Here is a 19,168-nt window from a genome sequence, read left to right as displayed (position 1 = left end):
ACCCATACTCTCTTTTATAAAGTGATTATTTATATTATCTCTAAAGTTCTGCTTTCAATGGAGGAGGGCATTCAATATGAAAGGAACAAGAGTACCTAAAGGAAATGAAAATGAGGCATTCAGAGGTCATTCTTTTTTTTTTTTTTTTTTAAAGATGTTGGGGGTAGGAGTTTATTAATTATTTATTTTTGCTGAGTTGCGTCTTCGTTTCTGTGCGAGGGCTTTCTCTAGTTGTGGCAAGCGGGGGCCACTGTGCATCGCGGTGCACGGGCCTCTCACTATGGTGGCCTCTCTTGTTGCGGAGCACAGGCTCCAGACGCGCAGGCTCAGTAGTTGTGGCTCACAGGCCTAGTTGCTCTGCGGCATGTGAGATCCTCCCAGACCAGGGTTCGAACCCGTGTCCCCTGCATTAGCAGACAGATTCTCAACCACTGCGCCACCAGGGAAGCCCCAGAGGTCATTCTTCTTCCTGCTCACTTAGCACCTCCATCCTCACTAACTCATAACCACAAACCTGAAAGTCTTGATGGGGCTAGAGAGTAGAGGTTAAGAAAACAACTCAGTTCTGTAGTGTACTGTGCTTCCCACCAAATTCCTGAAGGCCTGCCTCTGAACTGTAAGCCTGAGCTGAGCTATACAGCATGAAAAGGCACAGATATAATCAGGATATTGCCCAGTACAGGGCACCACACGTACTGGAAACCCAAATATCTTCATTTATTCCCTATGAAACTTGGAAATTATGATCTTTGTAAAGATGTATAACTATTTAAAATATGGTAAAAGTTACAAATAAGCTTTCTATGAGTTGAGCTTAAACTATTTCTCTCGCCATTGCATTCTTTGCTGTCGTAATGAGAAGACCATCTCAACTGAAGCATTTTCTTTGTCAAACTACTCCACAATTCAACTCCGCAGGTTTTTTTAACGTACCAAGTCAATAAATAGTTTTAACTTACTTAAATTTATAAACAGCAATGTGAACTTAAAGTATACGGGGGACAAAAACAAGCTCACTCTAGCATTTTTCTAAAGACTAGTCAGTCTTTGAGAGTCTTTTCTAAGGGATTCATTCCTCAGATATGAAGTTTGTATGCAAAACTGAAGACATTTGGCCCTTTATAAATAGTCATGGGAAACTTCTTTCTCCCATACTTTTAGTTTGTTTTTACTGTAACAGATGGGAAAAAAATTTAGCAAAGTCATAAAAAAAAAGGTCTTCTAATAACTGTCACCCTAATGTTAGAGCACTAAAAGCTTAAGGATATGAAATATCTTTAAGAGCAACAACAAAAACTCTTGCTGAAAATTATAAAGACAGTTTGCTTAACTCATAAAATAGGTATAGGCTGAAAAAACTAGATAGGAATTCCTTCTACCTTTGGTCCAGCTTCTCCTAGGCACATTTAGTTCTAAACACCTTAACCATATAATGACCAAATGACCAAAAATGACCTCAGTCATTTTTCATGAAAGTGTCTCCAGCACAAGTTTAGAACTTCTCTTTAAAATATATTCTGATGTCAAATAAATGTTAAAATTCTACATGGCTTGCCAACAAGCCAAGCCTAAGTCTTCATCTGGGGAATAAAAAACGACCACTAATCAGCATTTTGCAAAATCTCTTGCTATAAGAAATATCTTGCTTTATGCAAACAAAATATCATTTTGTTCTAATTTATACTGAAGTTCAATACTTATATGTGCCCCCCCCCACAGTAAATAGATTTTGAATTAAATAATCACTACTTCATTTACGAATTTCCTAAGTTGGCCCATGGGATCAGCAAACTTGTATATGGACAGAGGGCAAATATTTTTAGCTTACAGGCCATAATATCTCTGCCTGGACTACTCAACTATAATATGAAAGCAGCCATAAACAGTATGCAAATGAGTGGGTGTGGCTGTGTGCCAATAAAACCCTTTACAAAGACAGGTAGAGGATAAGGGGTTAATATCCAGAATATGAAGAAAATTCCTAAAACTCAACAACCAAAAAAAGTAAACCCAATTGAAACATAGGGAAAGGACTTGAATGGACATTTCTCAAAAGAAGATATATAAATGGCCAATAAGCACATGAACTGATGCTCAACATCATTAATCATTAGGGAAATGCAAATCAAAACTACAATGAGATACCACCTCACACATATTAGGATGGCTGCGGCCAAAAAGAAATAAAACAACAAGTGTTGGCACAGATGTGGAGAAACCAGAAGCCTTGTGCACTGTTTTGGGGAATGTAAAATGGTACAGCTGCTATGGAAGACAGTATGGCAGTCCTCAAAAAAATTAAAAATAGGATGACCATATGACCCAGCAATCCTACTTCAAAAGAATTGAAAGCAGGGTCCCAAAGAGATATGTGAACACCCATGTTCCTAGCAGCATTATTTACAACAGCTAAAATACAGGAAGCAACCTGTGTCCATTGACAGATAAATGGATAAGCAAAATATGGAATGCTACTCAGCCTCAAAGAGGAAGTGAATTCTGATATATGATACAACATGGATGAACTTTGTAGATATTAAAATAAATGAAATAATCCAGTCACAAAAAGACAAAGACTGTTTGATTCCACTTATATGAGGTAACCAGAGTGGTCAAAAATCATACAGATCAAAAGTAGAACAGTGGATGCCAGGGGCTGGGGGGAGAGGAGAATGGGGAGTTAGTGTTTAACGGGTACAGAGTTTCAGTTATGCAAGATGAAAAGAGTTCTGGAGATGGATGGTGATGACAGTTGCACAACAATGTTAATGTACTTAATACCACTGAACTATACACTTAAAAATGGTTAACATGGTAAATTTTATGTAAATTATACCACAATTTTAAAAAGTGGAGAAAAGAAAAAAAGACAAACAGGTGGAGGGCCCATTTCAACCTTCTGGACATAGTTTGCTCAGCCAAAGTCTGCTGACCAATGAGCTAGGATACTGCATTTTAAGTCCTAAGCATATCCATGCTTTTAAAGTTAATATCAAAATACATCTTCTACACTAACAGCACCTTCCCTCCTTTTTCTTCCTGCATAGTTACAGATAGTTTTTTAAAATAAAGCTCTTAAGATCAGAATTCCTAGGCAATCTCCCAGTGCCTAGAAAAACGTGTTTCATATAAAATAAGGGCTCACAAGTTTTGACTAATTACATAGAGCAGTTGTCTCAATAACATAAAGCTTGGCATTTATTATTATATAAATACAATTGGCACTTCAATAATAAGGTTAGGTGATAATGTTATTAAATTACCCTCTAACACATTCAGAGGACATTAGACTTTGAACAAAATATCTAGCACTGTCTTAATAAACAATTTCATTTTTCTTATTTGGTCAAAAATCCTACTTTTGAAATTAAGCTATAATAAATTTAATAGCTGCCTAAGAGCAAAAATAAGTACAGCTATGTCATAATGTCATCTGACAAAATGGCTGTCAGTTTACTATGTTAAATTAAATCAACCTAAACACATGAAAATGTTAATTATGACTTTAAAGAAATAATTAAGTTCCTTTTAAATGCTAGGCATTGGGGTTTTTTTAATATGCATTTGATTTTGTAAGAGTTTTTTTTAAATATACTATAAATATAATTTTAAGAAGAATCAAGACAATGCATCTATAAAGGCTCTTTAAATAATCCATTCAGTATAATCCATGGTAGCAAACATCCTGGGTAACAGGCCTAATGATGAAGAGCACAGGTTTGGGTATCGGACCTTGTTTCTATTATTCTTGCATCCCTTAGTGTTGTATGGCCTTGAGTGTGTAAATTAAGCTCTCTGAGCATCAATTCCAAAATCATAAAATGGAGTTAACATACTTCCTCAAAAAGGAGTAAAAAAAAAAAAAAATTTTTTTAAACAGTACCGTAGAGCACCTAAATGGAATCTTTCAAAAGGCAAAATAAAGCTGAAAGTTACTCTTGAGTTTCCTAAAAATGTTAAATAGCAGCCTCCATTCCATTTATGGCTTCATCTCCTTCTCAGCTGGTGATACCGACTTAATCAATGGTTCTCAGATCTGGCTGCATATGAGAATCACCTAGCAGCATTTTAAAATTCTCGATGCCCTTGACCCCTAACAGGCCAATTAAAATTAGAATAGGTAGGAGTGTAAGAGCATGGGCATTTGTTTTAAAAGATACTCAGGTGATTATGTTAAAACCTCAGCTAAGGCATTCAACTTCTAAGTAGCCAGTAAATGTTAGCTAACAAGAACTCAGTTTATACAATCCGTACAACTTTAGAACCAATAATGTATCCAAATAAAAGCTTAAGAAAGCAGCTGCTAAATCATTTCTTAATTTTTACTATGCCTTCAATTAACTCCATAGTTACAATTCTGCAAAATTATAAAGAAATAGGCTTTTATACCTGAACCATGCCTGATAATTTGTTTCAGAATCAAAACACTAAGGTCCCTCAAAGCAAGGTCAACTACACTTTTGACATTTAAATTTCAAAGAGTTAAAAATATACATCTCTGGACTTCCCTGATGGCTCAATGGTTAAGAATCCACCTGCCAATGCAGGGGACACGGTTTGATCCCTGGTCAGGAAGACCCCACATGCCCCGGAGCAACTAAGCCCACGCGCCACAACTACTGAAGCCTGCTCGCCCTAGATCCCATGCTCTGCAACGAGAAGCCACCGCAATGAGAAGCCCCTCAATGAAGAGGAGCCCCATTTCGCCGCAACTAAAGAAAGCCTGCACGAAGCAACGAAGACCCAACGCGGCCCCCCAAAAAAATTCTACCATTAAAAAAGTATATGTGTGCGTGTGTTTTGGCAAGTAAAAACACCAGCAACTAGTAGTTCTAAAGATAATGTACTCAGCTGAAATTTATCATATTGTGGTCTGGAAAAGATTAAAAGCAATTAGTGCAATGAACTAGGCAACTAACATCCTGGGTTTTCCTTCAGGTTTTGCCACTAATTTGCTCTGGGCCTTCTGTAAAATTCACTGTGTCTGTGCTTCAGATTCTCATTTGTAAAATAAGGAGTTGCACTAAATTTCTTTAAAATGACATGTTACAAGGATGTAAAACTTGGAAAATTACATACAGATGGCTTCTTTAGAGCAGTAATATCCAAGGATAAGGTCTAAAGTAGGCCTCATAGGCTATTAATGAGTGATGATTTAATTAGTTTTATAGTAAAGCATTTACTTTCCAAACCTAACATTTTATTATAACATATTGATTGGGACTGCTCCCTGCCACCTCCCAAAACCTTATATCTAGGATAATTCTTGTTTCCCACAATTAAAACCTTTTTAATGTTCTGGGGTTTTGAGAAAAAGAATAACAGTAATGTTGAATAATGAATATTCAACAAATATTATATAATAGGCACTTGGGATATGCCAAAGGGACAAGACAGACAAGTGAAAGAAGACAAAGTAGAGAAGTAATTTTTTTTATGTTTATACCTTTCAGATATTGTTAACGTCTCTGAATAATGCAAAGTAAAATGATACGGGGGGAGGGGGGGTTATTTCAGATAAGATGTTGAAGCATTTTTCCACATGTCTCTCCTTAAATTTGGAGAGGGAAGGGCAAATTTCTAAAAAGTATTTTCCTCATATTTGAGAAATTAGATAAAGCAGTTTTGTACATTCTTTTCAAGCAAAGAATTTCGGTTTAACCTTTAAATCCTCAAAAGTAAAATCCAAAGTGCCTTACTATAGCTGTGCTTACCACTAGAAAGCTCTTTCCGTTTCCTTCATGTCACAGCCATCTGTTCTCACCTATTTTACTCACAAGTATTATATGATTTCTAAACACCCAAGCGTATTCGGGTATTTTGTGTATGTGCATACGATGGGTTCTTTTTCTTTTCTTTTTTTTTTAAATAGTACCTAATCTAATCCATTTTTAAATCCACCAGTCTAATACTATCTCATTTTGGGGTACCTGAATACATTTCAGTATTCCTGCAGCAATATTTAGAGGTCCATGCTTTTATAATTAATATCTTCCTGCCAACGTATTTCTTTCCTCATACATCCTAATGTGGTAATATATGAAAGAATATATGATAATATCTAAATAATGAAAAAACTGGGGAAAGAATAGAAATGGAAGTCAACAGAAATATGGCTATTTGCAGAGGGGAGAAGATAACTAACTGGAACAAAATGAAAGAATTAATTCATACACTACATGTTTCCTCTACGTAAGCATTATACTAAATATCTTTTATATTAGTCATGTTGCTTTGAGACTTTTCCATGTTTCCTCTAGACATCTGCCAATGTTTGCATGGTCTCTGATGAATAAACATGCTGTGACTTGCTTCTAAGGAAACGTGTGTCATGTTCCAGGGAAGAATGACTTCTCTAGTCTCAAATCAGGAAAACTGTACAAATCTCATTCATTAGCTACAAAGTTGCTTTTTCCTTTAACGTTTCTTTTCTGAAATGTTCATATTCTCTTGAGTGCATTTCTGTGCTTGGATTAACTATCAGAAAAGAAACTGAGTTGGGGGAACACTTGTAGGAAAAAGTTACACTTCACCAAAGGGTTTTCCCACTTCAGGAGCTCAACTAGCGCCCATGTTAAGCCTTCACTGTTTACCAAGACGAAGGTTATTTTCAGGTTCTTCCCATCTCTTGCAGAACTACCTGTTCTCATTACTATTTACCCAAACGCTTAGCAAGGTGATTATTAGCATATCTGGCAGGAAGACGTGCTCCATTTAATATTAACTCACCATGTGACAGCCCCTTCCACTCCAATCTCTCCTAAACATGTGAGGATACGAAAAGTAATCGTGTTGGCGGTCTGACTCTGCGCTAGGCTTTGGCACTAGCAATTGGCCACAATCAGAGGCGCGCACCCGGCCGTGTCCCGGAACTGTCATGCGGGCTGACAGCTGGCACACCTTCCTGTCGCCCTCCACCCTCTCGCAGAAAGCCCCTTCCTTACATTCACCTTGACACTGTTCACCTGCTGGGCCTCATCCACCGGCCAAGGAAACTGTTTTCCCCTTCCTAGGAGCTCACTAACAGGTATCGTCCGCCGCTCGCCCAGAGCCCCAACAAGGGGCCCTTTGTTACCATTTTTGCTCCCGGACTCCTTACCCAATTCCTGGCATTCAGCTGCCCTTCAGCAACTCAGAGCAGCCCCGGTAGGAAAGCAATCAAAAACTACCCGAGCCCCCATCCCGGGCGGCCTCCTAGGAGGCCGGGAGGAAGCAGCCTCGTCGTCCGCATGTTCTGCGGCGGGTGAATCTGGCCGCCGGCGGGGTGGCAACCTGCCAGCCAGGTGACCGGGTGGAGGCCCGGCTGCCCTCGCCCTCGCCCTCCCCAGTGAGCGGCGGTGGAGCGGCGCTCGAGGCTTACCCTGCGGGGGTCGCCGGCGGGAGCGCCGCCGGGACGTCCTGCGCGCGCTGGGCTTGGCCGTCCATCGCCCTGCGGGGCGCTGCGCGGGCTCCGGCTCCTAGGCGGCGCGTCACTGCTGGAGTGGGAGAGGCCGGCGGGTCAGGGCGGGACGCACGCTTTCCAGAGGCCTGAACGGGGCTGGCCGCGCGTCCAGAGCCCGCCCGAGCCGCCCCCAGCCCTGGCCCAGCCCGCCCGCCTCCCGGGTGCGCTTCCACCTGCGGGCCCGACTCCCAGCCCGCGGGCAGCGCCGCCGGAGGGTCTACCGGCTGCCGGGAGCAGCGGCGGCTGGAGGCGGCGCTGCAGCCCCCGCCCTGTGGGGTTACTGGGTAGCCATTTGGCGCCTCTTGGGGAGGGAGCGGAGCTACCCAGGCTGGAAGGAGGAGGAGCGGGGCGAGGGGCGAGGCGCACAGGCACAGCCGCCAAGGCGGCAGCGCGATCCCGGGCTTCTCAAACAAAACGCCCTGGGAAAACTTTTCGCAAAGAAAAGTTGGGAGGGTTCCTTTCTCTTTTCCCACCCAGGGCTCCTACTTTCTTTTCAAAGGGAAACAGTGGCTGCCTGTTCTCTCCCACGGCTTCCTCTCCCACTCTTCCCTCCCCCGGCCCGCGCGCTCGCATTCGGCTCTCAAGCCGGGACTGGGAGGAAGGGGAAAGCGGCAGGCTCTCCGCGAGCTCAGCCCAGCGCCTCCCCTACCCCGCGGGCGGGTGCCGGGCGCGATGGAGCCTCTCCCCGGGCCGGCTGACTCACCCTGCCCCATTTCCCTCCCCGGAGCCCGGGAGCTCGCAGCTGTCTCCGCCGGACCTCCACCCAGAAGTGGCGACGGGGCTCGGCAGCATCGGAGCGAGACAGGCAGCGAGCCGGAGAGAGAAACGGGGCGGGGGTGGGCGAGCACCGAGTGGTAATTTCCTTCCCCCGGGGCTTCGGGGCTTCGGGGTCTAGCTGGGGAAGCCGAACGGAAAGGAGGCTTCCGCGCAGCGTGTTCCCATTCCCACCGCTAGGGCGTCGCTTCGGGAAGCCCGGCGCTCCCCAGCCGTACAGGTGGGGAGGAAGGGAGGGTACCTGCCCTGCGAGGAGCGGAGGGGAGGACGCGGGCGCCGCGGAAGTGCCGGGAGAAACTGGCGGAACAGGGCCTGCAGCTTGCCCTCCCTGCAGTCTGACCTTCCCCGTCCAGGGTGCTTCCCCTCCCCCAACCTGACCTCTAAGGTTGCTATTCTGTTAAAAGCACACCTGTGACACTGTGATCTTTCTAATTGGTGGCTGGTTTAAGGTTGCCCTGTCTTCAGACGTATATGTCTTTCTTTCTTTCTTTGTTTTAAGCCTGTAACAGCTGTGACCGGACAATATTATGTCTGATGACAATCTGTAAACTAGGAATCGAATGATAGGTTTTATACACCTCTTGAAAGTTTTACGGGAAGGAAGGAATCCCTTAGACACAACCGTGTAGTCGTTTATACGTTTTAGTTCCCACGTGCATGCTCTTTACGTGATTCTTTACACCTGACAAACAGGTATATTTGCATACCATTATGTTATTATACGTGCCAATTGTTGTAAGGTGCAAGCCATTTTTGATGGGTCTAAAAGCTTGCGTTCAGAAAAAATAACGTGAAATTAATTAAGAAATTAACTTTACGGTTTAAAAATTAAAATATTTCAATAAACTGTAGTAGAGAGGTTAAGTGAAAGAGCGTCCTAAAAGAGGCTCTACTGTGGTATTATCATCATGTAACACATCTGTGTTAGCCCCTTCAACCAGTTGACAGAATATTTGGTAGGTGGTAAAAATTAAATTGATACTTAGGACCAATGCTTGACTAAATGCTCTTTAAGGTATATATCCATTGTAGCAACCAAAAAGATTGCTGAAACGAAGTAACATACTAAATACTTAGTAATATGCTGTTTGTCTCTTATGGACAGACATCAGTATTTATTCCCTCCTGTGCATAATATATGCCTTTCAGTGTATCTCTACATATGAAAAGGAAAAAAAAGTAGCTTATTTGGATTACAATATCAGAACCATATATGAAAAAGTTGCTTTTTAATATTTAATATTAATCAAATCAGTTCATTTAAGTCCATCTGGATTTTAGTCTAAACACAGTTTAAACAATTTCATGAATCAGTTATGCCTCTGAATGACTAGCTTTTACAGTTGCTCACACAGACAATAGTAAACATTGAGTAATAGTGAAACTACTTAAAGTCTGTAGCTTTCGATCACCAGATGAAGATTAAACTTTAGTTTCAGCCTTAATTTATGGCATGCTAGTAATTTTATTAACTCCATTAGTCTAATCTGACCATAAAACCCTAGCATAACATTTCATAACTGCTGAAGGCATTTGGAGTGCTTACCCATTTTTTCTGTCCTCTTTCTGGTTTTAGGTGTAGGGGAGGATTATACTCTCCACCCCACTGAAATTAGGTATCATGATGTAACTTGCTTTAGTAAGTAAATGTGAGCAGACATGAAATGTTTCATTTCCTTGTAGAATCACTTAAGGGCCAGTGCTGGATTTTCTATGCTCTGTTCCCTTGCTGCTGCAATCATGGAAGTTTATATTAAGATGGAGGTGGCACAGGACTGAAGGATCCTGGCATGCTGTACAATAGTACAGTCCTTAGCACAGCTGTCCTGGAGAGCCCAGAACCTACAACAGAATCTGCATAAAGCAAGAAATAAACTTGTGTTGGGGTAAGCTTCTAAAATATTGCAGAGATTTGTTGTCCAGCATTACTTAGCCTACCTTAGATATAATTATATTTGACAACTTTCAGAATCCCTAACAGGCTAGGCTTGATGTTCTCATACAGTAGGCACTAAACTATCCCCCCTGTAGTCTGCTGGTTACATAGTTCATTTTCAAAATGTAATCAAAGTTGCTATAAATCTTTGTACGTGAGAGTGGAAAACTATCCCCCCCGCCCGCATCCATCCTTCCCTCTCCTTGTGATGACCTATTGCAAAATTGTCCAAGTTTCCGAGATTCTGCTCAATTTCTCTCTATTTGGAAATCTCCCTTGCCCACTCCATCAAATCATTTTTAATGCATGTGCTTAAGTGTTATATCCTCTGGAAGACTTTCTGGACTGCACATGGAGAATTAGCCCTTCCTTTTCTTAGCCCCCTTTAGATTCTGCCAGGTGGGACCAGGCCCCATGACACTTTGTTTCAGTTACTCATTTACACAAGCAAAGAGTTGGAGTGCTTAAGGGACCACATCTTATCCTTTGTTTCCTGCAAGGACAGCGCAGAATACAGGAAGCTCTCCGCATATATATGTGGAATGAATTACGGAGTAAGGGAATCCTTAAGGACTCCACTCCTAGGGGACTTGTAAGAGGTGAGTGGGACCTCAAGTGGCAGAAAGCCTTTTCAATTCAGAGGGACCAGTAGACCACTGTAAACAGAACAGATAAAAGTTGAGTTTGTCCTAGTAGGGAGAGAAGACTTATTTTCCACAAGGTTACCTGATGGAGTTAGTTTCAAAATCACTACTGTCTATAAAGTAAAAATATAAATTATACTTTTCATGGCTCTATGTTTGGATTTATAATTGTATTATCAAGTTATACCTTTTATTTTTATAATCAAACATTCTAGAGGTTAAAAGTACAGAAATAGTGCTTTCTGGTCAATTTCAATGAGCTTTAAACTCATCAGATTTTATACTTCGAAACTTGGACAATCATTGAACTTTTTTTCACAACAGACTTTTCAAGTAGATTATATATTCATCAATTAAATTTTATTTCAATAAAGGGCATATTTATTGAATGTCTGCAATACAAAGCATTGTGCTAGGGAAACAAAAGATGGCAAAGATATTGCCTCTGCCCTGGAGGGGCTCACAGACCACTGGGATCATCAGTAATATTTTTGTGGCACTCAACCAAGTGAAAGTTAAAGGAAACTGGTCAATAACCTGTAGGAGTCTCTACTTCTCTCCCAAAGGATAAAGTTAAATGTATTTTCAGTCCTACTTATCAAAAGAAGAAATGCCTGAGTTTAATATGCTATGTCTCTTATAAATAGCACTATATTTCTATATCATCATATACATTTCTAGGCAAAGACTCTCTTATTAACATGCGTACTTTCCAGGATAAAGGTAAGGCCTGGAGAAACGTGCACAGGCATGCAGATGTGTAAAATATTTAGTACAATGGGCATGCAGGAGGGCCAAGTTTTCAGTGCCCATCCACGTTCTAAGCTGCAGATTCAGATATGTCAGCACCAAGTTGTCTAACCCACTTTCTCCTTCCCTCTTTTTTTTTTTTTGCGGTACGCGGGCCTCTCACTGTTGTGGCCTCTCCCGTTGCGGAGCACAGGCTCCAGACGCGCAGGCTCAGCGGCCTTGGCTCACGGGCCCAGCCGCTCCGCTGCATGTGGGATCTTCCCGGACCGGGGCATGAACCCGTGTCTCCTGCATTGGCAGGCGGACTCTCAACCACTGCGCCACCAGGGAAGCCCTCCTTCCCTCTTTAAGATGTCCTTTTGTCAAAGTGAATTTCTATTACTGGATTATATAATCTGTTACTGGTTGGCAGTAAATTTCTTACTCACTGGAAGAGAATAAGCCCTTTTATGTCATTAAAGTATCAGTGCCGTTAAAAATACCCTCGTGATTTAAAATTTAAACGCCATTCAAATAATGGATATTTCCTCTCTTTAAAAAAAAAAGGCTAAGGAGGAAAAATCAATTCAAATATGTATCTATTTGACATAATACAATTAACAAACTCTTGGAGTTTAGCATTTTAATATTGTCTATTAAATTATAACTGTAACTGGGAACTACATCTCTCCTTTTATAAGTCTTGAGCTTGGTAAACTCTTAATTGCTTGTCAGTCTCCATGTATCAAAATGTACAATTTTGAGCCAGGCAGCCACTGACTCTGGCTTTCCAGGCATAAAATCTAACAAGTCTCAGCACATTTCCTTCTGGCAAGGCTTGCCACCCCCTCGCCTGCCTTTTCTCTTGGGAGGCTGAGCATGTGTGTGATTAACTAAGCACCACAGTGGTTAAGAGCTCAGCCTCTGGAGCCAGGCAGATTTGAGTTCACATCCCTGGCTTGGCTACTTAGTATCTGGGTGACATGAGGAGAGTTACTGTTCCTGGTAAAGAAAAAAACACCAGTGCAGATAAAATCAGTGTCCAGGGAGGGTAATGGAGATCCTTTTCTTAAGAATGTTACAAATGGGAGCCATCTGTGTCTTGGTTAAGGCTCCGTTTATGAAGCAGGAGTCTTCCTGCTCCAAGCTGAGAGTTCTGGCTTTTTGAGCTTTTGATGATCTTGATCACGTGACTCAACTAGGGGATCTTCAATTTCCTTATCACTATAATGAGTCTATAAATATTCCATGGTCTTTGAATTCTTTTTGTCTCTATGCTGAGTAATCAAGCTCACTGTGACAAAAACTATTGAATTTTTATATGTGGATGATTACTAACAAGACTTCGCATTGTAACGCCTGAAAAACGCTTTCCTTTACTGACTCTACCTTGAGCCTTTCAGGAGCTTGCAGAGTCAGTCCTATCCCTACTTTACAGTTCTGAGAACTGAAGCAAGTGACTTGCCCAAAGCTGCAATACTAGTGAAGTAGCAAAACTAGGATCTAAAATTCCTTCTTCTGGACTTCCTTGGTGGTGCAGTGGTTGAGAGTCTGCCTGCCGATGCAGGGGACTCGGGTTCGTGCCCCGGTCTGGGAAGATCCCACATGCCGCGGAGCGGCTGGGCCCCTGAGCCATGGCCGCTGAGCCTGCGCATCCGGAGCCTGTGCTCCGCAACGGGAGAGGCCACAACAGTGAGAAGCCTGCGTACCAAAAAAAAAAAAAAAAAAATTACTTCTTCTGGTTTTTCTATTTTTAAATTTTTTAGTGACACTACAGCTACCTTGCTGCAAGGATAGCACTTTAAAAAAAAAAAAAGTTATACCACAGCAAATTAATGTTATTATGTAAACAACATGTTGAACATCTTTTCCCATCTCTGAACTCTAGGTCAGCTTTGAAGGTACTGGCTACCTAAACCTGCCTTGTCCCAAAGGACCCATTTTAGCCTGGAGAGACTTTGAGATTGTGGATGTTTCCAGTTTCATCCAAGGAATATGAAGGTCTGGGACCAAAACACAAAAATTCAAGGATGATCAGAAATTCAGATGCATTCTGGAGTGAGCTACGCTTGACCAAAGAACAAAGTTGCTATAAAATATAAAATCTAGTTATTAATAATCCATGTTCTCCTGTGGGATCACAGAATCACTCAAGACCCTCTGAAAACTTTACACAACGGGAGTAAGTTGAAATAGATCCCTCTGTGTTCTTATCAAAAGCCATCCTGGGCTTCCCTGGTGGCTCAGTGGTGGAGAGTCCACCTGCCGATGCAGGGGACACAGGTTCATGCCCCGGTCCGGAAAGATCCCACATGCCGCGGAGCGGCTGGGCCCGTGAGCCATGGCTGCTGAGCCTGTGCGTCTGGAGCCTGTGCTCTGCAACGGGAGAGGCCACAGCAGTGAGAGGCCCGCATACCACAAAAAAAAAAAAAAAAAAAAAAGCCATCCTGTGAAAGATTTTCAGGTAAATTAATTATACTATGTATTTTCCTCTATTTACAAGAAAAAAAAATCTATCTGGGAACATGAAAGGCAGCCAGACAAGGAAAAGAAATCACAAAATGTATATTTAGGATACTGATATTATGATAGAAAACACTCACTACCAAACTCCATCTCGTGTATAGAGATTATCACACATATCAGGTATGTTTTTTTAAATTTCTTTGAACATTAATTATTGGCTATTTTAGCTATTTCACCCTGGTGACTGAAATAGAAGTGGAAAGATGATAGGAAAGCAGAAAAGGTTAGAGTTATAAACTGTATGTATGTGAGTGTGTCAACTTTGAGTCTTTTTTTAAGCTTATTTAGTAAATGGAAAAAATACCTATTTCATTAACAGACTTAGCAGAATGTCTAGCATATAGAGGGCACGCAGAAACAGCTCTAGCCATACTAGTCTAAGTCTGCAATCAAAAAAGGTACTAGAAGGAGCTTTGCAAATCACTGTTGACTGAAATAAAAAATTTTCTCCTGGGCTTATAGTATTATCAGACATCACAAGACAAGTAGGTAGAAGATAAGACTACTTGAATAAAGTGATTTTCTTATTTGGTATGTTTTTATATGATAACATATTTACAGGGATAATAATATATATTTTCTAGATCTTTACAATTTTTTGTTGTAATAAAGTGGATGACTTTGGTCAGAAAGGAACAAATATTCTCATACAGAGATCTAAGAATGTTCTAAGTAAAAAAAGAGTTATTTTTGGAATGAAAAAACGTAAAAGTGGGATTAAGATATTCTTTCTAAGGGTGCTAATGTACAAATCATTTTTAACATCTTAATTGTCTGATACATAGGAACTATTTATTATAATCAGTGGCTTTTTCTTTGGAATATTACTAAAACATAGTTTTACATCTGGCAAATGTAAGGCTACTTTTCTCTATATATATTTTGATTTAAATTAAGCATTGCCTCACTAGCTCTGGGCATGATTCTTATGCATGTTATAAATTTTGCAATCTGTTAATGCATAGAACAAGATGAGCTATTGCTAACACTACTATTTCAACACCCAAGAGCTTCCTTCCAATTCTTTCTGAAATCTCACCATTTTTTTTTTTTTCCCTAACGTTAGAGGAGGTTAAGGAATTTACGAGTAGGTTGGTAGAACATGGTAATGGTAGTTTTGGAATACAATCCTTCCATTTAAACTTTAAAATCAAGTCAATTCAGTGAAGCTAGTAATTTTATAATTATCATAGTTTTATTAGTGGGAGTTCATAATCCCATATCTGAAGGACAATTTAGAAAATAATTTTGTAATTTTTAGCTTGTCTATCAGTAAGATGGTGATAAATTAGTATGATATTCTATGTTACAAGGTTTGAATTATGAATAAATATTTTTTAAAAGTCTAACTGTAATAGATAGGGATCATACAATGTTAAATCTGAGAAAGACTTTAGAGATTGTCCACTCAAGCCACCCATTACATTTATTAGAAAACTGAGACATAAATAGGGCTGTCAGATTTTGCAGGATGCCCAGTTAAATTTGAATTTCAGGTAAACAATAGATAATTTTTGGCATAAGTATGTCCTATGCAATATTTAATTATACTAAATAATTATTTGTTGTCCATTTGAAATTCCAATTTAACTGGGTGTCCTATGTTTTATCCAACAACCCTACCCACAGAAGTATCATAATTCTTTTCTTGTTTTTTTGGCCATGCCACACAGCATTCAGGATCTTAGTTCCCTGACCAGGGATTAAACCTGTGCCTCCTGCAGTGGAGTCCTAACCACTGGACCACCAGGGAATTCTATAATTCTTTTCTATACACTGATGAAGGAATAGAATCTGAACAATTAAGGGGTCTACAGAAAACTCTTACAAAGGATTAAGTTCTATAGTAGAATGTTTTAGAAAAGCAAAATAACCTTATGTCATAACCATAATTTTATAGGAAACTGAAAACAATTGAATCATTTAAAATGGAAAACTTCTAATCTATTGACTCTATTTATCAAGTTCTAAATTGCTTTATTCTCTTAGAATTTGAAAAGTGCTCACATTTAAAAATCAGAGTTTCTTTTTTTTAATTTTTCCTAAGACAAGAGTAGCTCAACTAGTCCTCACTGTTAACCAGAACTGAACACCACCTATTCCTCTAAGCATGTTTTCTGAATTTGTCTAGTCAATGATTAAAGTAATTTTTAAGTGTCATGAAAGTTATGAAAAACTAAGAATTAGAATAATTTAGTATCTTATAGCTCTAGTCCTATCTAAACTTGATGTTTTAGATTGTTATCCCTTAGGTTATAATATATTTTCATCATCACCAGCTACCTTTATTCATTTTTGCGGGTAACTTATAACAAATCCAAGACTTAAATAGCACTGACATGCTGTATATTAACCAGACTCAGCTACAGAGAGGTAGACAGGAGTGTCGCATGGGGGCTTCCTGGAAACTGAGGCAGGGCTCTTGAGTTGCCTTATGTAGTGAGGGCATGTGCCCCAAAGTTCTTACTTAGGCTTCTCCATTTCTCCTTGAGTAAATTTATCCTTTTCATGTAGATCTCTAATCATCTCACATAAGTTTTCAAAATTATCAACATAAAGTTGATAATATCCTATTTGTTTAGTCTTGAAAAAAACTGTAGTTAAGTTGCATTTTTTTCATTCCAGATGTGTTTATTTGTCTTCCCTCTTTTATTCTTGTTAACCTTGCCAGAGGTATGTCAGTTTTATAAGACTTCTAAAATAATAAACTTTTGGCTTTGTTGATCCCCATTGAATATTTACTTCCAATTTTTTTTTCCAAAATTTTTAAATGTAATGCATTGCTCTGTGAAGTGGTTCCTGGGGTTAGAAGTCAATTTATCAGGCATGTTATAGAGATGATACCTGCCTTGAGTGGGAAGTTGGACCAATGTTTTAGATACCCTCCAAATGTAAGACTCTTTGTTTTTGAGAGCTGTGTTATTTAGCAAGAGTAGTAGTTGTAGCTAACTCCAAATTATAATTTTTTAAAATAAAAGTATTCCTTAGAAATATGAAATAAGAAAACATGGTAAAAAAATAAAAGATTTTATAGAGAACAAACTAGTGGTTACTGGTGGGGAGAGGGGGGAGGGGCAGGGGCAATATAGGAGGAGGGGAGTAAGAGTTAAAAACTATTATGTATAAAATAAGCTACAAGAATATATTGTAGAACATGGGCAATATAGCCAGTATTTTATAATAACTCTAAATGGAGTATAATCTTTAAAAATTGTGAATCACTATATTGTACACCTGTAATTACATAATATTGTACAGCAACTTATTGTACTTAAAAAATAATAAATAAAAATAACAGGTCCTAAAATTCTATAAAAGATTTTATTAAGAATGCACACTACAACACATGGTACCTTTTAGCAAGCCATAAAGAAAGAAAATCTCATGCTAATATAATAATAATACATTTGATATTTGTTATACTTATAAGGTGGTAAAGAGCTCTATATATTTTAAAGATATAATTAATTCTTGCAACATGCTTATAAGGCAAAGAGAAGGCATAATTATTCTTGTTTTAAAGATGAAAAAATGCAGCTCAAATTTATTGTAGGATTACCTTGAGGACACAGAAATTAGTGGAAGAGTAGTGCTTGAGTTCTCCACATTTCAGTAAAGAACACAGAACATTAATGTATCTTAATACCAGGAACTATTTTTAAATTACTTGTGGAATATAACATTATTTTCAGTTATTTTAACATTAGATTAAGGTTATTGTAATTAATAATAATATTAGAATCATTGTAAAAATGATAAAATAGAGTAAAAAATGGATTGGAATGTCTTTCAAATTTCTTTTATAAAAATAATCAGTCATGGGACTTCCTGGTGGAGCAGTGGTTAAGAATCCGCCTCCTGGGCTTCCCTGGTGGCGCAGTGGTTGAGAGTCCACCTGCCAATGCAGGAGACACGGGTTCGTGCCCCAGTCCAGGAAGATCCCACATGCCGCGGAGCGGCTGGGCCCGTGAGCCATGGCCGCTGAGCCTGCGCATCCAGAGCCTGTGCTCCGCAATGGGAGAGGCCACAACAGTGAGAGGCCCGCGTACCGCAAAAAAAAAGAATCCGCCTGCCAATGCAGGGGACACAGGTCTGCTCCCTGGTCCGGGAAGATCCCACATGCCAGCCCATGAGCCACAACTACTGAGCCTGTGCTCTAGAGCCTGCAAGCCACAACTACTGAGCCCTCGTACCACAACTACTGAAGCCCGTGTGCCCAAAGCCAGTGCTCTGCAACAAGAGAAGCCACCGCAATGAGAAGCATATGCACCGCAACAGAGTAGCCCCTGCTCACCGCAGCTAGAGAAAGTCCACGCACAGCGATGAAGACCCAACGCAGCCAAAAATAAATAAATACATAAATTTATTTTTTTAAAAAAGTAATCAGTCATGCCAGGATGGCATTATCCAAAATTACTATTTTATAATAAACGTATAATATACAGATAGTGTTTTAAACCTTAAAATAGATGTCAAAATCAACTAGATATTTTCAAATCCTTGAAGAAAGGATTCTTCTTTAAAAAGAATTCATCAAAACGCTGTTCACTTTTGTCATATAGTCTACGTAAGTAGATAGCACATTTAGATGAACAATATTTTTCTATAATTAACTCGTTTACTAAAGCTATCTTTATCGGGTAAAAGCTCCTAGGAGATGATATTAAGTATATAGTACTTCTGGGGGATTTGGTTACTAAATGTGGATAGATTGAGAAGCTGTTAAAACAACAGCTGTATAGTGAATGGGAATATTTGCAGAGTCTGGTAATTATTTTTATGTTATTTATAATATACACTTATTTAGTATTATAAATTTTGTTTATACATTTCATGTTATTTATACCTTTAAGTATTATAGTAGTAGTATACACTTACTATTTAGCATTATACATTTACTGTTTACTTACATTTATTTATACTTATTTACATTTAGGTATTTAATAAAACTATATTAATGAAAATTAATATCCAGACCTAAACAAAATATACTATGTGGTATTTGATAAAAGCCTACTATAATGATTTACACCAATAAATAATATCAAGATTCACATATAATCTTGACAAAAATCCTAAAGGATTTCCTTTAGTCTAATCCCCATTTTAACTCTCCAA

At 39.5% G+C, this 19,168-nt stretch overlaps 1 protein-coding gene across 1 annotated transcript in view; it reads right to left on the bottom strand.

Annotated features, from left to right (window-relative positions):
* COBLL1 (cordon-bleu WH2 repeat protein like 1) overlaps positions 1–7,425 on the bottom strand; it is a 158,763-nt gene extending 151,338 nt beyond the window's left edge. The window contains exon 1 of the mRNA XM_007450070.1: positions 7,361–7,425. Coding sequence (XP_007450132.1) covers positions 7,361–7,425 — 65 coding nt within the window. The remainder of the gene's footprint in view (positions 1–7,360) is intronic.
* Positions 7,426–19,168: the final 11,743 nt, after the last annotated feature.

The sequence above is a fragment of the Lipotes vexillifer genome, unplaced genomic scaffold (genome assembly GCF_000442215.2).
Source record: "Lipotes vexillifer unplaced genomic scaffold, Lipotes_vexillifer_v1.1 scaffold330, whole genome shotgun sequence".
NCBI lineage: Eukaryota > Metazoa > Chordata > Mammalia > Artiodactyla > Lipotidae > Lipotes > Lipotes vexillifer.
This window is presented reverse-complemented; position numbering and strand designations above follow the sequence as displayed.